Here is a 20,257-nt window from a genome sequence, read left to right on the forward strand (position 1 = left end):
TAATCCTGTATTCCAATTATAGAGATCTTGCTTAAATTTGGAGTGGTCATTAAAGTTGGGTTGATTTCCTATTCGTCTTTTCAATTTTTATTATAGTTTTAGGTTATTAATTTCTGCAGTATTGTTTGCTCTTGAATTAGAGATTTTAGGGATTGGCACATGCTAGTACTTTCTCTCTTATGAGTAGATTATAATTTCTTCTCTTAGGACAACTCCATAAACAGACAAACTAGCGAAGGTCTATTCTTTGGTGATCATGACAGTCATGACTCGTGGCTCTCCAGTAGGAGGGGATGAAAACCAGGGGCAGGCTCCTGATGGGCAGTCTCAGTCTTCTTTCCAAAAGAACCAGGTATGATTATAGTATATTTAAGGGTATTGTAGAAAATTAACAATTGGATAATAGTTCTGAACTTTTAATCAAAAACTTAAGAAAAATGACTAGCTGTTAGTAACAGGAAAAACTTAAATATTATGTATGCTGAAGACTTGTGTTTACTTTGTTTAAAGATAATTATGAATCTGGAGCAAAATTATTACGTTACTCATTATAGCTGGTCAGAAGCATAGAGTGAAATAAGCTATTTATGTTAAAGTTCCATGCAAGTTACTAAACTTTAAACTTGTTTCCCTTCATTTGTAAAACAAAAGTCAATGAAATATTTGTTTGAAAGTATTAAGATATAGATGAGTATTAAAGTTTTGTTTTGATTTAGATCTCAAAAATTGTTTCTTTTCCTGTCATGGGAGTAAGAATTTTTATTCACAAGTAAGATTTTTGAAAGGACTATTTATCTAATGTTGATAATTTACTTTCATTTTTTGTTATTTATTAACTTATTATGTATGGAAAACAGAAAACATGGAATATGTGGAAGTGCATATTTATTTACTTCCACTATTTATGTCGTTGGGATTTAACTCAGATTATCTGACTTTGTATGCATCTTTAATCTTCCCGACTCCCTCCCTTCTTTTCTTCTTTCATTCCTTTGTGCAAGTGTATGTGTATGCTTACATTATTCCTCCTTTATCTTGAGCCTATATTTCAACATTTCCAAAGCCACATAAAGAGAAAGTGTCTAAACAGATATGTAAGCACTATGTTAAAAATACTATGAAACTGGGAAGTCAGTAAGTGTATATACACTATAGATAAATAAAAGTAATATTTTTGTGAAATAAAAAGAACTAATAACACGGTGCAAAACTTAATCCTGGTACTCAAAGATTTTTATTTAAAAATTTTGATCTGTTATTTCTAGGATTGCCACCTAACATTTAGCAACGAGGCACTGCTTTATCTTGCTTAAAACCATATGAAAAATTTTAGTAATTCTGTTTAGTTTTCATTCTTCTTTCTTCCTAATATATAAGTATCTCACATTTCTGGATATTAGTGTTTTTAATTCTACTTCCTTTTTCACTCTCTGCTTTTCTGTGTTGGAACACTAGTCTATTAACAATCCCGTCCATATTTTCCTTCTTTCTTATTATACTATTTATTGCTAATATTTTATTTTGTTTTTAAAAATTTTCATCTCCTGGTTTTTATTTTTGCTCACCTTGCTGTCTTTATTTGTTAAAACCCTTCATTTTTTAATGGTTATTTTAAATTTACAATTTATTTATTGATTTTACAGTCTCTGCAATTCTGAGGATAATTAAATACTTACTTTCCGGTCAGACTTTCTCTCTCTCCAACATGATCTTCCATATGGCTTGAAATTTGCAGTTGAAATGTGAACATACTGTGTGAAAACAAACTTCTTAATAAATCCTTTGTGATGTAGTGGTGATAAGTTTGTAGGAAAATAGAATAGTGGTTCAGTCTCAGTATTCTGATTTCTGACCATTTGCATTTCTAAGCTTCTTACTGTCCTTTTCTACCCTCTAAGTTGGTTATAGAGAGCTTGCATTCCCACCAGCAATGCAGGAATGTTCCCTTTACCCCATAACCTCTCCAGGATAAGTTGTCATCAGTGTTTTTAATCTTGGCCGTTCTGACGTGTAAGATGTAACCTCAGAGTTGTTTAGATTTTCACTCCTCTGATGACTAAGGATGTTGAACATTTCCTTATCAACTTAATAAATTTTTAGTTATTATCTTCCTTTTACATTTAGAGCATTTTATAAGTATTCACTTACGAATTATTCTAGAAACCTTCAATTTCTGAAAGTCCCCCTCTGTTAATTTAATGCAACCCTTTACAGCTTCATAGTTACTTTAAGTACAGAAATGTTAACTGCCTATTTATAAATGTGTTTTTTCTGAATAGATTGTGTTGGAGACTTCAATTGATTCATGAAGATAATTCAATATAGATAGATAAAGTAATAGCCTTTTATACTAGTGATGTACTTTTTTTCTGTTTGGATTACAGAGTTTTAGGGATCAAACTTCATAGTCTTATTCATTGTTAAATAAATACACTGCTTATGAGCTATAATCCTGTGTTCGGAAATTGTTCATTCTTTTAAGTCATGATACTTAGAACCTTTTTCTAATTTTGTGATTCTCATCCCCTGTTGTATAAACTGGATTTTGTGAGAATGCTAGAAAACTTTACTTCTTTAGAGCACTCCATTCTAGACTTTCTTCATTCAGAAGTACAACACCTGAGCATTCTGAATGTTTCTTTCCCAGAAATAAAATTTGAGTAAAGTTTTGCAGATTATTCATGTGACTTGTCATTGAAGTGAATTTTGATAAATAGTATTAACTGATTTGGTTATTAATTTTTTGATAGCTAATATTAACTATAATTCTTATCTCTATTGTTGACCAAATTGATTTTTTTAACGTAACTATTTCTTTTGTTTTTTAAGTATATGGTAGTTGATTAGTATTTTTCTTTTCTTTCTTTTTTTTTTACATTTTTTATTGCTCTACATTTTTCTATGTTCCACTCCCTGCCTCTCCCCTTCCCTCTTCAAACCTTTCCCAAGGTCCCCATGCTTCCAATTTTCTTTCTCAGGAGACCTTGTCTTTTTCTACTTTCTACTTCCCATGTAGATTAGATTTATGTAAGTCTCTCTTAGTGTCTTCATTGTTATCTAAGTTCTCTGGGGTTGGGGTTTATAGACTGGCTTTCTTTGCTTTATGTTTGAAACCCACCTATAAGTGAGTACGTGTGATAAATGTCTTTCTGTGTCTGGGTTATCTCACTCAAAATAATGTTTTCTAGCTCCATCCATTTTCCTGCAAAATTCAAGCTGTTGTAATTTTTTTCTGCTGTGTAGTTCTCCATTATGTAAAATGTACCACATTTTCCTTATCCATTCTTCGGTCGAGGGGCATTTAGGTTGTTTCGAGGTTCTGGCTGTGAGAAACAAAGCTGCTATTAACATAGTTAAGCACATGCCCTTGTGGAAAGATTGAGCATCCTTTGGGTATATACCCAAAAGTGGTATTGCTGGGTCTTGATGAAGGTTTGTTCCATAATTTTCTGAGAAATCGCGGCACTGACATCCAGCTTGCATTCCCACCATCAATGCAGAACTGTTCCCTTTTCCCCACAACCTCTCCAGCAAAAGTTGTCATCAGTGTTTTTGATCTTCGCCATTTTTACGTGTGTAAGATGGTATCTCAGAGTTGTTTTGATTTGCATTTCTCTGATGACTAAGGATGTTTGTAGTCATGAGAGCCGCTGGCTGCAGCCCGGCTCTCTGCTAGCTTTACCCGAAATAATTAACCAATGAAAGAAACACATAGAAAGAAGACTCACCTACATCAGTTGTTGAACGTTTCCTTAAGTTTCTTTCAGCCATTTTAGATTCCTCTGTTGAGAGTTCTCTGTTTAGGTCTGTACTCCATTTTTTTATTGGATTTTGTGATCTTTTGGTGTCCAATTTCTTGAGTTCTTTATATATTTTGCAGATCAGACCTCTGTGTGATATGGGGTTAGTGAAGATCTTTTCCCATTCTGTAGACTGTCGTTTTGTCTCGTTGACCGTGTCCTTTGCTTTAAAGAAGCTTTTCTGGTTCAGGAGGTCCCATTTATTAATTGCTTTTCTCAGTTTCTGTGCTGCTATATTTAGGAAGTGGTTCCCTGTGCCAGTGCATTCAAGTGTACTTCAGTTTCTCTTTTGTAAGGTTCAGTGTGGCTGGCTTTATGTGAGGACTTGAGTTTTGTGCATGGTGATGGATATTGGTCTATTTTCATCCTTCTACATGTTGACGATATCCAGTTACGCCAGCACCACTTGTTAAATATGCTTTCTTTTTTCCATTTGATATTTTTTGCTTCTTTATCAAAGATCGGGTGTTCAAAGTTGTGTAGATTGATATCCAGGTCTTCTGTTTGGTTCCATTCGTCTTCCTGTGTGTTTTTATGCCAATACCAGGCTGTTTTCAGTACTGTAGCTCTGTAGTAGAGTTTGAAGTCAGGGATTGTGATGTCTCTAGAAGTTCTTTTATTGTACAGGATTGTTTTGGTTATCCTGGGTCTTTTGTTTTTCCATATAAAGTTGATTATTGTCCTCTCAAGATCTGTGAAGAATTTTGCTGGGCATTGTGTTGAATCTGTAGATTGCTTTTGGTAAGATTGCCATTTTTACTATGTTAATTCTACCTACCCAAGGCGTGGGATATCTTTCTACTTTCTGGTGTCCTTTTCAATTTCTTTCTTCAAAGATTTAAAGTTCTTGTCATATAAGACTTTCACTTGTTTGGTTAGAGTAATTTCAACATATTCTATGCTATTTGGGGCTATTTGTGAAGAGTGTTGATTCTCTGATTTCTTCCACAGCCCTTATTTCATCTTTGTTAAGGAGGGCTACTGATTTTTTTAAAGTTAATTTTGTATCCTGCTACATTGCTGAAAGTATTTATGAGTTGTAGAAGTTCCTTGGTAGAATTTTTGGGATCACTTAAATAAACTTCCGTATCATCAGCAAACAGTGAGAGTTTGACTTTTTCTTTTCCAATTTGTAACCCCTTGATCTCCCTTTGGTGTCTTATTGCTGTAGCTAGGACCGTAAGGACTATATTGAATATATATAGAGAGAGTGGACAACCTTGTCTTATTCCTGATTTCAATGGAAGCACTGGGAGTTTCTTTCCATGTAGTTTTATGTTGGCTGTTGGCTTGCTGATTATTGACTTATTTATGTTTAGGTATGTTCCTTGTTTCCCTGCTCTCTCCAAGACCTTTATCATGAATGGGTTTTGTATTTTGTCAAAAGCATGTTTCTAGTTATTAGTTATGTCATGGTATGTGTGTGGTGACAAATGAACGTCTTAAAGTCTTAAAGTTTTTTGAATAAAGTTAACTACAACTATTTATACTAGTAGTAATCATTTTAAAAAGTGTTCTCTAAGTCAGCTTAATTAATACAGTGCTATATAATAATTATTATTTTTAATCTTGTGGGAAATAGCATGCATGATGATGGAAAGGGGCAGAGATCAGTAGTACTACCCCAGATTAATTAAATACAGAGATAATATATATCAGATAATAAGTAATCCTATCCTAGATATATATTGATATGTGAATTGCTAAGTCCTGTACATGTGTTTATAAATAGTTAAGTCTGGGATTTTTTTAACTTTTAATTAAGATCTCATCATCTGACTCTTCCAATGAGAATTCTCCAGTGACTCTTCCAGATGAACAAGGTCAAGGTGATGCTCCACCACAGCATGAAGATGAAGATCTTTCATTTCCCCATGCTGACCTGGCAAAGTTGGAAGATTTGGTCAACAGGTGCATTTATTTTTATCTGTATGCATATTGATGTAATGACTTGAAAGAACAAACTGCTTTTGACCAAAAAATTAATTGGTATTAAATAAGAGGAAAGGGGAGGGTCAGTGGATAACACTAATTTAGGAGATTTTTTTATTCCTTTTCTGTGGTTTTCCCTTTGTGCACACTCTGTTCTACCCATAATACTCTCTTTTATAGTTTTGTTGCTAATTGTACTCTGTTAGTACATTTATTGATACATTAGGTTACTAGAAAATATGCATAACTACAAAAAGAGGAAGCTACATTTGCTATTTAACATGTCTAATAAAATCTGTCAAACTGATACTTAAAGGTCAGGAGTTAAACTTCCTTTTGTGTTTGTCTAACACAGCCAACTTGATTTCATTCCACATATTCTTTTAAGTTGTTGAGCATATTTTCTTAGTTTTGACATGTTCCCTGCTTTCCAAACCCCTGGTTCTTAACACCTTTGATTGAGAGAATATACCTCTTTTTCTTGCTCTAATGAAGTAAAGTTCTGCTGCAACGTGTCCCTATATAGAACCTTCTAAGTAAGTTGTCAGGCTGGCCCACTCACCCATTGTTGGTAAGTGAAGTATGTAGCTACATCTTCAAAAATCCCTGATTCCTGAATCAAGTAATAAGGAGATAGATGCCATCATCACATTATCATCAAAAACTGTTATGACAAAAGGCTCCAGATATTCTTGGTAAGTTTTATGGCACATAGCACGCAAGGGCACCCAAAAGACTCACATTCTCTTAACATCCTCTTCCTTTAAAAAAAAAAATTGAAAGAACACTTTCCTTTCTAACTACAGGTATTAGCAATTGAATTTTGTTTTGTTTTTTATTAAGAATGATGAGTTATTTGTTATTTGATATTATCTTTAAAAGTTTATATAGATTATAATGTATATCTTTAATGCCACGAAAGGAGATGTTTGCAGGATTTTCTTTTAAATCTAAAAGGATTTTGTTTGTCGTTTGTTTCACTCTTTTTCCTACTAAAAGCACTCTACATAACTTAAAGTGTTTGAGTAATGTTCTGAAAAATAATCTTATTTTATAATAATTATTAGACCTCAATGGGTGGTTCCTGTTGTGCCAAAGGGAGAATTAGAAGTACTTTTAGAAGCTTCTATTGATCTTAGTAAAAAAGGTGAGTTTCACATGTTCCCATTCTTTTCATAGTATATGCCTTTTATATATGTAAACCAAATATTTTTGAAGGTTTTGATATTTTTCTATTACAAAGTTAAATATTTGTGATTTTCCGTCAATATCAATAAACTTCCTGGTAAGGCTAAGTTTATGTATATCTGTAACACTTTAGTACAGTTCTTCATATTGTGGTGGCTCCAATCATAAAATATTTTTGTCCTTATTTTATAACCATAAGTTTTTTATGGTTAGGGATCATAATTTCAATTTTCTTGGAGATGGAGGTTTGCCAAAGGGGTTGAGACCCAGAGATAGAAAACTGCTGCTCTGTAGTCATTTTCACATTACATTAGATTAGTCTTAAGGTTGATACATAGAGGTTAAGGCCTATTTAAACATTGGACCATAGGATTTCAAAATGCCAGTAGGAAAATGGCCGGAGGAATTGAATATGGAGTGGATTTTAAAAAATGAATTTTAAAAAACATGAAAAATATTTAACATGATAAATAAAAAGCAATCTGAACTTGTAAAATTTGAAGCAGGATTTTATGTGTACTTAAATGTTTCTAAGAAGGCAATAAAGTTTAATTCACATTCATTTTAAATTATAATACACATTAAGGATTATTTACAATTTAAAAGTTTTGCTTTTTGATAGCTATATAATTTCTTGCATTTTTGGTGAAATTTAGATCTAAGGCATTGAGACATTTATTTATAAAATTATTTCAGCAAAAATTACCCAAACATGCTATTTTATTGACTAGAATGCCAGTAAATAAAATTATGTGATAATGAAAGCCCCTGATATTTTTTTGAAAATTGTTTTTCCATTACTACTACATGTATATTTTCTAATAAATTTTCTTACATGTTTGCTTTCTTTAATGAAGAAAAGGAGGTCTTTTGTTTTTCAAAAGGAGCATGGATATTTTGAAATATGGGGTCTTTTGCTGTGAAGCAACCACAGGAAAAGAAATGATAAAATCTAGTTTTTACTTTTGCAGTATAGCTGTAGTTTAGAATAAATTTTTATCTGTGTCTGTACGTACAGGTGAGCATGTGTGTATGATTGTACGTAGAGAGGACAGAGAAGACCTGACATTTGGGAATGTTAGTCTTAGCACTTGTCACATAGTTTAGGGAGCCCCGGGAATCTCCCCCCCCCCCCAGGAATCTTTTTATCCTCTCCAAGCACTGAGATTACATGTTATTTTTGTATAAACGTAGGAATCAAACTTAGGTCTTAGACATATAAGTTAAAGACATTACTAACTGAATTATGTCCTAGATCCTAGAATGGACAGGTTTTTTTTTTCTGTTTTATCATGTCAGGTATTGTGCATTCTTACCACTGATTAGGAATTTGTATAATATTCCTTACTTTTTAAGTCTTCAAAGGCAAACGATAAACCAACTTAATGTAATGATCATTTTTCAAGTCCTTGAAATGAGATGGCATATTTATATATCTTTGGTCCTTGTGTCAATTTTTTCAATCAAATATATACATATGTATATCTGTCTCTATGGGGGAATATGCCTATGACTTGAGGAGTCCATGAAGGCCAGAAGGTATAGGATACCCTGGAGCTAGAGTTACTAGTGTTTTATGAATCTGTGGTGGAAGTGTTGGGACTTAAACAATGTTTTTTCCAAAAACAGTACATTCATTCTTTTAACTGGTGAGGTATCTCTTTAGCAACTGTAGAGAGATCTTCTTAATTCAGAAGATGTCACATACGTACAGGGCATTTTACAGTACAGTGTAAGCTGAACCAGAATTCTAAATGATGCTTGATAATGATTCACTTTCAGTTTATAAGGGCTTTCCCTTATTTTGGGGTATCATGTGAAGCAGAGATGCCTTTCTTTTTAAGTAGTGTTTTAGGTTTAACTGACATCAGAAAATGTTAAGCTACATGATGTTCTGAGACATTTTCAGTTGTTGCAATTCCTTGATGAGTTTTTCATGTAGTTTTTCTGAATTCTATCCTGAGTTTTTATATTAATGCTAATTCTCTCAAACACTATATAATATTCTATGTTGATTAGAAAACACACCAGTTTCTAACACTATGTTATATGTAGTCACAAACTTGGCTATAGGAATGTTTTTTATCTGTTTTATTATACTTTTTCATAGGCCTTGATGCTAAAAGTGAAGCTTGTCAGCGTTTTTTTCGAGATGTTTTAACTGTATCTTTTACCAAAATACTTACGGATGAGGCACTGAGTGGATGGAAATTTGAAATTCATGTGAGTTTTGTATGAGGGAGATTTGGTTTTATATAATGATTTCTATGAGTCTGTTTGAAAAATATTATTGGTAATAATAATAAAGTATCAACTTTATTAATAGGTGTGATATAATTTGGAAGGAGGAGATTTTTTTTTTAAGTAAATCTTGCGTGGGGTTTTAAGTACAGTTTTAAATAAAATCTGCCTTTAGGAATTCAAGTATCTTGTAACAATATAGTTTACCAGATGTGTGATAGTATTGATTCTAAGTTATCCACAGTTGTGTTTATTTTTAAAATATATTTCTAAATTGGGTAGTAATGTCTCAATATAGCTGAAACACTAACTGATAATGATAAAATTACTTAGCAGTTTTCATGTAGAAGCAAGCAAAGAAACTTATACTTACCTTGACCCTGGAAGATAAAAGTTTAATTTTCTTTTTGAAATATAAGCCACAAATTAATACTGAAATATTTTGGAAGTTCAAACTTTAATTTTGACACTGAAAAAGTCAAACATAATTTTGTATTCTCAGATGGATTATAGCTTAGAACAGAAATAACTTAAGACTACTATTGATCCATCGTAAGATTTCATTTTTCTTTTTTTTTAATTAATTTATTTTTTTATTGAAAATTTCCACCTCCTTCCCTCCTCCCACAAAATCTCATTATGTGATGGTTGTGAACCACCATGTGGTTGCTGGGAATTGAACTCAGTACCTTGGGAAAGCAGGCAGTGCTCTTAACCACTGAGCCATCTTTTCCTGCATCTCAGTTTTCCTTTAATGACAATATAGAAGTCTTTTTAACAAGTTACTGAATGACAAGGCAGTCATTTATGAACTGCAAGTAACCATAAGTTGTGAAACATACATATTTTTTATGGGCAGAATGTCACTGAAATTTTTCTAAAATGGCCAGGGCCTGCGTGTGTGTGTGTGTGTGTGTGTGTGTGTGTGTGTGTGTGTGTGTGTGTGTTTTGGTTTTTCGAGACAGGGTTTCTCTGTGGCTTTGGAGCTTGTCCTGGAACTAGCTTTTGTAGACCAGGCTGGTCTCGAACTCACAGAGATCCGCCTGCCTCTGCCTCCCGAGTGCTGGGATTAAAGGCCTGCACCACCATCGCCCGGCTATATGTGTGTTTATGCATATGTGCTGTAAACTTCAGAATTTACTTTTTAATTGTCAGTTAATGCAAAGTTTGGAAGTAATGTTTGAGTTATTAAGACTTAATGTTTGTAGTGAATAAAGAATGTTTAGACTTTTGATTTTTTGCTTCTAGACTACAACATACCAGGGTGAGAAAATACTGTTGCATTTATTTTGTGTACACAGTGCAGTTAGTTATAAGCAATCCATTGCTGATACATCATTAGTAATCTTTTTTAGGTTTTATTTTAATATTCTCAAATGACATAGACTTTTTATATCACTGGGCTCAATATACAGCTTGGACTGGCCTAAAATCTTCCTGTTTATATTTTCTGAGTGCTAAGATTGCAGGTGGTTCTGAAACATAAAATTATACAGTGAATTGAATATTACTATAATGAAAATGTTAATTTGTTCACAGTAGTGCTGTGTAAGAAATTTCACATAATTACTTCAGAAATGAATGAAAAGATGATTAACAAGAATGAAATTTTCTGTATGTGAAATTGTAGTCTGTTCTTGATGTAAACCATATTGTCTCCCTAACTATTACTTGTTTAACAGAGGTGTATTATTCACAATACCCATCGCCTAGTGGAGCTTTGTGTGACGAAGTTGTCTCAGGACTGCTGTCTGTTTCTAGAACTTCTAGCAATGGCCTTAAATCCTCATTGCAAATTTCATATCTGTAATGGTGCACGTCCTTGTGAATCAGTGTCCTCAAGTGTTCAGTTTCCTGAAGATGAACTCTTTGCCTGTTCTCCAGACCTACGTTTACCAAAAGTATGTTGGTTTGTTTTAAAGATCCAGTATTAACTATTTTTAGCATTTGTTATATATAAATACTGCTACAAACTTGCATTTAAATAAAATGTACTGCTTAAAATAACAATAGCCAATATAAATATGTAACCTTGCTTTATGCAATTTTTTTATTTAATGTGTATTGTTGGTTCATAATCATGGAATTCCTGGTAACATTATAACTAAAACCTGAAGAAAACATATAACACACTAACTAATTGATTGATAAGTATGCTTGCTGAAAATTAATTTATATTTTTTCTCAGGGAAAAATGATTCTTTGTATTTATTAATTTTGTGTTTCCTCTGATGTTAGACAATTTAACTACTATAGGACAAATATTGACTGTATGTTGTCTTCTATGTGCTTTAAGTCCGCATGTACATGCATGTGTGTGTTTGTGTGTATATGTTCTTAAAAAACAAAAAATACTTTTTAATAGATGCTGAAAATTCACATTTAAATTTCCATTTTCACTTACCATTAGGCAGTTATTAGAATTTGATTCTCTAAAAGTAAATCTTAGTGTTCATCAAAATGTGAATATTGAATCAAGTAATAATTATTTTATTCTTAACTTGAAATGAAAGTTGTGCTTTATACTAGTAAATCTTATAACATGTTCATTAAGCAAGAAAATAATTTCTCATCTAAAGAACTAAAAATACTAATTAATAGATTTATAGATTTTTTTATGTCTTTTAGTGTCACTTTTAATGGGTTTGTGGTGTCTCAAATATAGTTTAACTGTGTAGAATAACCAACCATTTTTTTTAAAAAAGCTTACAAAGAATAATACAGTTTTATCATGTGAACACATACACAGAAATAAAATCTAAGAGGGAACATAAAGTGATAGAGTACATCTTTTAAAAAGTAGGAAATTTTGTGCCTTGTTTTTTATAACTGTATATCTGTTCTTATATAATATTTGAAACTTAGACATTAATATTATCTTGGCCAGGAAATGTAAAAAATTGGCATTCCTAATCTTAAAAACATTTTGTTTCTACATTGAGTATTACATTAACTTTGATTCTTCTTTAGTGTGACCATTGTTATGTTGAAATAGTTGTTGGGTGCTTAGGTGGTTGGATTTTGCTTGTTACTGGTTTTTGCATTAACAGATTATTTTGGTTTTCTGGTTTTTTATTCTGTTAATGTGATACATCATATTGGTTAGTAGTTAAATATTGAAATATGATTGCCCTCAGGAAGAATACACTTTGGTCCTTGATCATTTTGTTGGAGTTTCTTCCAGCCCATACTGATAGACTATCAATAGTTATGGCCCTGAATCTCATATTGTCTTGTTTCCACTTAATCTGTGGAGGGATCACAGGCTTTTGTTAACACACACACAGCTATTGAGTTCTTAATTACTAATTCAATAATATTCTCTAGTGTAGGATTAGTTTGGATAATTCTAGAAGTTTCTTCTTTTATCCAGTTTATCTAATTCATTACACTGAAGTACTACAATTGTTTTATTTCTGTAGAATTTGTAATGCCTATAATCAGACTTGGCTTTATCCGTTTTTCTTGATGCTTTTCATATTCTTCTCTACATTTATTTCCGTTGTATACATTCAAATGTGTTCCATTTTCTTCCTACTTTGTGTTTGGTTTTTCCTTTTGGTTCATAGTGTGGACCTGGCGGGGGGAGGATGTAATTTATTTGTACAGTGCCTTTCTAGCATGCCCAAAGTTGAATTAAAACATTAGTACTGTAGAAGAAAAGAATAAGATGTGGCTGAGTTGCCGGTTTGAAACCTTTTTTCTCATAATTCTAGACTTTGCATCCTATGTTGTTTTTTTACCTGTTTTAATTATCTTAATTTCAGTTGTTTTTTGCTCTTTGAGAGATAGATTGTTTCTAATGTGTAATTTAATTTCTGTTTTATTTATAATTATGCTTTTTTCTTTTGATTTCTTGTTTCATTGCATTATGTTCTGAAAAACATTCTATTATATTAGTCTTGGATATTATCTTGTGATGTAGTGTAAGCTGATAAATGCTTCATCGGCTCTTGGGAAAGCATCTTCTGCTAATTTGTGGGGGAATGTGTGCCTGTTTTGTAGATTCTCCTGAACTTTTGTATGACTGTTACCCATCATTAAAGTATGGTATTTAATGTTCTGACCACTTCTCCATTCAGTTTGTGAATATTTGTTTCTTACAGTTGGTAGCTCTGCATTTTGGTGCATATTTCGTCTACTATAATATTTTTACTGTGTTGGTATAGGTTTTGGAAGTTTAGAGTAGAATATAGAGGCCCAGAATAAAATGTGGGGAAATTATATCTTGAAAAAGTACCATACAGGTTTATTTTAAATTTGTCTTTCAGATTGTTTTGTTTCATTCTCCTTTCTCTAAAACTTTCAAATATGTAATTAATCCTGATTTGCAGGGTTCCTAATGATAATTCTGAGTTTATATGGATATGCTTCTTTCTTAAGGTTCTTTTCTGGTATCTTAGTTGCTTTTTTTTAATGCTGTAAAATGACACCATGACCATGGCAGCTTATGAAAGAAAGCATTTAATTACAGGCTTTCTTATAGTTTCAGAGATCTAGTCCATGACCATTGTGGTAGGGAGTGTGGGAGCAGGCAGACTGAATCAACAGCTAAAAGCTCACACATCTGATCTGTAAGTTATACACAGAGTGAGACATTTTGCCTGATGTCTTGAAACATCAAAGCCAGTGACACACCCCCAGCAAGGTCACACCTTCTTCAACAAGGCCATACTAACAACCTTTCATAAACAGTTCACCCAGTGGGACCAAGTATTTAGATGTATGTGTCTGTGGGGATCATCTTATTCCAACCACCAAATCTAGTTTCTGTTTCTTGGTCATGATTTCACAGTAATGCATATGAGTTCTTGCTTGTGTCTTCTTAGATTTTTATGACTTCTTAAATTTATATATTTCTGTTCTCAAAATTGGGAAGATCTTTTGTGTAGCACTCAAATAAACTCCAACTTTGCCTTTTTTGAACTTTATGTTCCGTATTTTTCTCCATGGGTGGTGATTTATAAATCCTTTGGGATCAATACAGCTTTTTCTTATCTGACTTTAGGAGTTAAAATTACACGTATTAAATTTTTAGTAGTTAAATCTGCCTTGTTCAGACTTACTGTTGAATGTATTATATTTTTATCTATAATGATAGGTTTTTAAAATTTTTTTGTCCTCACTGGTGTACTCAATTTGCTTATATTTTTTCTAGTTACCTTCAGGTTTTTGTCAGTATTTCTTATAGCTCTTAAGAATGCCTGATATTAATACTTTTCAAATAGGTCTGTCTGATTGTCTGGTTTTCTTTTCACAATCTTAACATTTGTTGAAATTTCACATTTTATAGTATTTTTGAGCTTAGGCAAGAAAAGGAATACTTTTAATGTATGGACATGGACTTAAAGCCTGAAGAGATGACCCACCATATATATTCTTTTCTATGTGCATAGCTGCTTTAAAATTTTTTAATTTTTTTTTTTGTTTTTTGAGACAGGGTTTCTCTGTAGCTTTGGTGTCCATCCCGGAACTAGCTCTTGTAAACCAGGCTGGCCTCGAACTCACAGAGATCCGCCTGCCTCTGCCTCCCGAGTGCTGGGATTAAAGGCGTGCGCCACCACCGCCCGGCTAAAATTTTTTAATTTTTAAATCCTACCTCAGATTGCTTGGATACCTCACTTTTATATTCTTTATTAAGTAATTTGTCTTAGTAGTCTGTCTGCTCTGTAGTTCCAGTATGTTTTCATACCATTCTTCTCTCTTAAGAGTCTTGGCTTAAGACTCTTCTGTCTTAAGCCATTTAACATAAAAGTTAGCACCTCAGGTAGCCTCCAGGCAGGTTACCACAAAATTATTTCTCCTTTTGATTTAACTGGGTTTTTTTGGCACTGTGTTTAATTTATTGTATGTTTAACCAATTTTCAAGGTTTTTATAAAGTTCTAACTCATACGGAGTTTACAAACTGAATTCATTTTTCTTTCAGATAACATTAGGAATTTATAAACAAAAGTGGAAACAACCATAAACCTAATAGTTTTAGTCTTTATTTAGTTTCTCATCTCTTAAAATTAGCAATAGCTTATACTGATTTATTTTTCAAGAATTTGACTTTTCTGTAGCATTGTTTAATGTTGTACTTTTTGTTTTGTTTTGGTGTGTATTTGTGTATGGGAGGGTGATATCTAACTGGAATTGGGTGGCGTGTGTGTCCCGCACAACTACAGGTCAGTGTTAGGTATCCTTCTCAATTGCACTTCATTTTAACTTTTGAGTTAGGAGCTTTCCGTGAACCTGGAGGTCAGTGATAGACATGACAAGGTGACCATCAAGGCCTGGGGATCCTCCCGTCTACATCATCATTGCTGGGAGTACAGTCACTTGCAGCCACACTTATGTTTTTTACATCAGTCTGGCCTGGCAAGCATTTTGCAGACTGAACCTTTTTTGTAGTCCCTTTTCTATATAAATTCAGAAAATATTCCCCCTGCAAGTTCATTATTCTCTCTCCATTACTATTTCTATTTTCTCTTAAAATTGATTTTTAGAACAAAAGACATACAGGCCTTTTTAATTAAACATGTTTATTTTTCCAATTTTTTAATTTTAAAATACACCTTTTTTGTTTTTTATTTTGTTTCTTTTTTTTTTTGAGACAGAGTTTCTCTGTAGCTTTGGAGCCTGGAATTAGCTCTTGTAGACCAGGCTGGTCTCAAACTCACAGAGATCTATCTGTCTACCTCTTCTTCCTGAGTGCTTAGGTTAAAGGCATGTGCCAACACCGACCAGCTAAAACTTACTTCTTAAATGTAGAAAATGTTAGCTGATCAAAGCCCAATAATTTTGCTCGTAATATATATGCAATTTAAAAAGTTAACTCTTAAAAAAAAAGTTAACTCTTTCTGAGCAAAAATATCAAAAGAAACAGTCACTCTTAAAGGGTCTTCCTAAACAGGTAAATCATATATGTGTGATTTCATAACAGAGTTTGGCTTATAATTATATATTGTCTGTTTTAAAACATAAATTTTAGGTAGTAATATCTTAAAGAAGTAATTTAATGCTTATCATTCACTTACAGGGTTGGTTAGTGGATCTTATTAACACATTTGGCATATTAAATGGTTTCCAGATTTTGCATGATCGTTTCATTACTGGATCAGCATTAACAATTCAAACAATTTCAGCTCTAATTAAGTAAGTTATATTTTAAGATATTTCAGCATAATATACAAGTTGCTCTTATTGGAAATAATTGAGTTTTAATTCTTAAATGTTTTTTTTTCTGAATTTAGCATGATTTGCTTGTACGTATTGAAACTAATTTGAAAACTAGACTATAGAAGAAAAATTGGATATTAAAGTTTTGTGTTCCCTCTTTTCAGGCCTTTTGGACAGTGCTATGAGTTTCTCACTCAACACACTTTAAGAAAGTACTTCATCCCAGTTATTGAGGTAGTGCCACAATTATTACAAAAAATAACTGATGAAGAACTGAAACGAGAAGCAAAGACTGAAGTGAAAAACGATGCCATTTCAATGATTATTAAATCTCTAAAGAGTTTAGCCTCAAGAATTCCAGGACAAGAAGAAACTATTAGAAATTTAGACATTCTTAGGTTAAAAATGATACTCAGGTGAGATACTTTTTACCTATAGTTACTGTTACTGTGATTTATGTTGTTGCCTATTCGGTGATTGCATATTGAATTTAGGATCCTGTATGATAGGCAGCCATTTTACCAATTTGAAAAAAAAAATGGTTTGTTTGGATTTGGGTTTTTATTGTTTGTTTTGGGGTTGTAACAGTCTATGCTGGCTATGAATTCACTGTGTAACCATGGCTTTCATTTTGTGATACTCCCACTTCAGTCTTTAGAGTTGCTTTTGTGTTATGTATGTGGCACTAGCCTTTGCTATTTGTTGTATTTAGGGCGGCGGGGCTGCGTCCCCAGCATCCTGGCCGCCTGCTCGGCTAGCTTATGCCCCGAAATAATTACACAGAAACTGTATTCTTTTAAACACCACTTGGCCCATTTCTATCTAGCCTCTTCTAGGCTAGCTCTTGCACCTGGACTAGCCCATTTCTAATAATCTGCTTTAGCCCACGAGCTGGCTTACCAGGAATGATCTTAACCTGTGTCTGTCTGGAGTGGGAAAATCATGGCAACTCTCTGACTCAGCTTCTTTCTCCCAGCCTTCTGTTCTGTTTACTTCTCCCACCTAAGTTTTAACCTATCAAATGGGCCTAGCAGTTTCTTTATTGCTTAACCAATGAAATCAACAGATTGATATATGACACTCCCACATCACTTCCCCTTTTTCTGTTTAAACAAAAAAGAAAGTCTTTAACTTTAACATAGTAAAATTACATATAACAAAAAGTTATCAAGCAAGAATTATAGTTATAATATTTATATCTATTTTATCTTTTATCATAACTAAGGAAAACTATCACTATCTATTCATTCTTCAACCCCACCAAAGACCCCAGAAGGATATAATACTACCTAACAAGAAATAAAAAAAACTCTAGAAATGACAGAGACATCTTGCTTCCTGGACAGTCACCCAAAGTTCTTTTGTACCGTTGGGGCATCCATCTTCAGCCTTCAGGCCCAAAGTATCCAGCAGACATTTCTATGAAGCAGGAAATTCCAAAGACAGTTCAGTCACTATCTGCTGTGTCCTGCAGAATGTCTCGCAGGCTCTTGCATCAGTCAGGAACCCCGAAAGACCATCTCACCTTAGGCAAGTTCAGCAGTCCTCTCTCTGCTGGTTCTCTTTGTCCAGTTTATGCAACAGTCCAGGCAAGAACAGTTTCTTGCCCAAATGGCTATCAAACTCCATAAGGATCCTCTTCAATGCCCATCTTACTCTTGAAGTAGATTGGTGCTGCCAGGAGCAGACGTGTCTCATTGTCACGAAAAGCCCTAAGTTATTAAAACATTTAAAATGCCATATTCTGCAGTCTTTGAAAGATATGAAGAATGCCTATTTAACTGAAATATATCTCTATATATCTAGAAAATCTAAGTAACATGACTACAAACTTGACTATTATTTATGATTATCCATCAACAACCTATATTTCCTAATTATACATTACATTTTAAAAATGAACTACACAATCACAACACTTTATTCAAGATCAGAAATACATATAACAGAATTGACCTTAAAATCCATACCAATGCAAATTATTCATACCTTTATCATTTCTCCCTTTAAATGTAAAAGAACATTTATAAACCATATTTGGGAACATGGGCGCAGTTTTTTCTCTCCAAACTGCTTCCTGCTGAATGGGGGCGTTGTTAATCAGATCATTTAGGGTGTAACCTGTGTGCCAGGTTTATCTCAGTTGGCAGTTGAGTGAAGTAATTTTTTGAGGGTGTTCACAGGAACTTTTCGGGAGGTCGTGGTCTATCATACCAAATTGGAATAGAAGAAATCCACAGGGTCTGGTCCTCTGTGAAAACAAAAGAAGACCCTCTCCAAAGCATCATATCCTTAGACCCAAATTTTGAAATCGTAATACCCTTATATCCATTCTGGTTTAGCTTGGCAGCCCATGTAATGAAATGTCTCTCTGTATTTAGCTCCTTCACAGTCAAAAATTTTAAAGAAAACACAATAATACAAAGAATCCAGACTCTCTGTGAATTTTCCATTTTTACGTGGCTTATTTTTCTTTATTTCTTTAAATCTAGAACTATCTGTATTCTGTCTCTTTAAAGACTTTACCCTTTTTTTAAAAACCATTAACTTTATCTCTATATTCTTTTTCTTTTCTTTCTCAAGCCTACGTACATTCATCCAACAGTGTGGGCTTTTATGTCTGAAGCTGTTTATTGTGAATCTGTAACATTTTTACTATCCAGGAGCATTTCTTAAAGTGTTAAGCAGTTCTTAAAACTGAAGTTGCACCATGTACAGGTAATACGGCAATAAGGTACAGCCAGTTTCCGGAGGAGTCTAAACCTTAACTGCGCTGTTTTTATGGTAATTACGGTAGTTCCTGCCTGAGACCAGCACAGTTCATCATGGTGGAGCCAAGCAGCTCCTGCCTCAGATCCATTTGGTGTTCCTGAGCCAGACACAATGTTCCAGGCACACAGTAGTCCACATTGCCATCAACCAAGCCATAGAGCTTTTCTCCAAATGCTCCATTCAAAAGCTCTGTCTCCCACAGGAGCCAGACAGAGATCGCAATGGCGGCACAGTCTAGAAAGCAGGCTTTTTTCCTGTTGCGGCTGCTGAGTCAGGAAATTCTCTCTGCAGCACGCCACCCACAAGCCACAAAAAAACTGTGTTAAACTCTCTCTCTCCTTTTTAAAGCCCTCTCAGGTTTTTAAGTGGATTTAGGCCATCACGTCTGGGCGCCACTCTGTTGTATTTAGGGCGGCAGGGCTGCGTCCCCAGCACCCCGGCCGCCTGCTAGGCTAGCTTATGCCCCGAAATAATTACACAGAAACTGTATTCTTTTAAACACCACTTGGCCCATTTCTATCTAGCCTCTTCTAGGCTAGCTCTCGCACCTGGACTAGCCCATTTCTAATAATCTGCTTTAGCCCACGAGCTGGCTTACTAGGAATGATCTTAACCTGGGTTTTTCTGGAGTGGGAAAATCATGGCAACTCTCTGACTCAGCTTCTTTCTCCCAGCATTGTGTTCTGTTTACTCCTCCCACCTAAGTTTTAACCAATCAAATGGGCCTAGCAGTTTCTTTATTGCTTAACCAATGAAATCAACAGATTGATATATGACACTCCCACATCAGCTATTCCTATGAATCATGAAAAATTATTATTGATTACAATTTTTATAGATTGCTGCAGATATCTTCTTTTAATGGAAAGATGAATGCACTGAATGAAATTAACAAGATGCTGTCAAGTGTATCATATTATGCATATCAACATGGTAATTCTGAGGAAGAATGGCTAACCGCTGAACAAATGGCAGTAAGCTCCATTTTTTTATATAATCGAAACATACTTGCCTATTTATTTATTTGTTTATTTATTGTGTATAGGGCTGGAATTTCTGAGGACAGTTTATGAGACTCAGTTCTCTGCCTGTCAATCTGGGATCTAATGACCAAACTTGGCAGCAAACTCAAAGTGTTTATTACTTCTACCACAAAACAAAA

The 20,257-nt window shown here is 33.7% G+C and overlaps 1 protein-coding gene across 1 annotated transcript in view; it reads left to right on the forward strand.

The window, feature by feature from the left end:
* Positions 1 to 256: 256 nt before the first annotated feature.
* LOC142841992 (ubiquitin carboxyl-terminal hydrolase 9Y-like) overlaps positions 257 to 20,257 on the forward strand; it is a 160,834-nt gene continuing 140,833 nt past the window's right edge. The window contains exons 1-8 of the mRNA XM_075958973.1: positions 257 to 352; positions 5,566 to 5,711; positions 6,800 to 6,879; positions 9,031 to 9,143; positions 10,844 to 11,062; positions 16,184 to 16,299; positions 16,488 to 16,739; positions 19,934 to 20,069. Coding sequence (XP_075815088.1) covers positions 257 to 352; positions 5,566 to 5,711; positions 6,800 to 6,879; positions 9,031 to 9,143; positions 10,844 to 11,062; positions 16,184 to 16,299; positions 16,488 to 16,739; positions 19,934 to 20,069 — 1,158 coding nt within the window. The remainder of the gene's footprint in view (positions 353 to 5,565; positions 5,712 to 6,799; positions 6,880 to 9,030; positions 9,144 to 10,843; positions 11,063 to 16,183; positions 16,300 to 16,487; positions 16,740 to 19,933; positions 20,070 to 20,257) is intronic.

The sequence above is a fragment of the Microtus pennsylvanicus genome, chromosome Y (assembly GCF_037038515.1).
Source record: "Microtus pennsylvanicus isolate mMicPen1 chromosome Y, mMicPen1.hap1, whole genome shotgun sequence".
Classification (NCBI taxonomy): Eukaryota; Metazoa; Chordata; class Mammalia; order Rodentia; family Cricetidae; genus Microtus; species Microtus pennsylvanicus.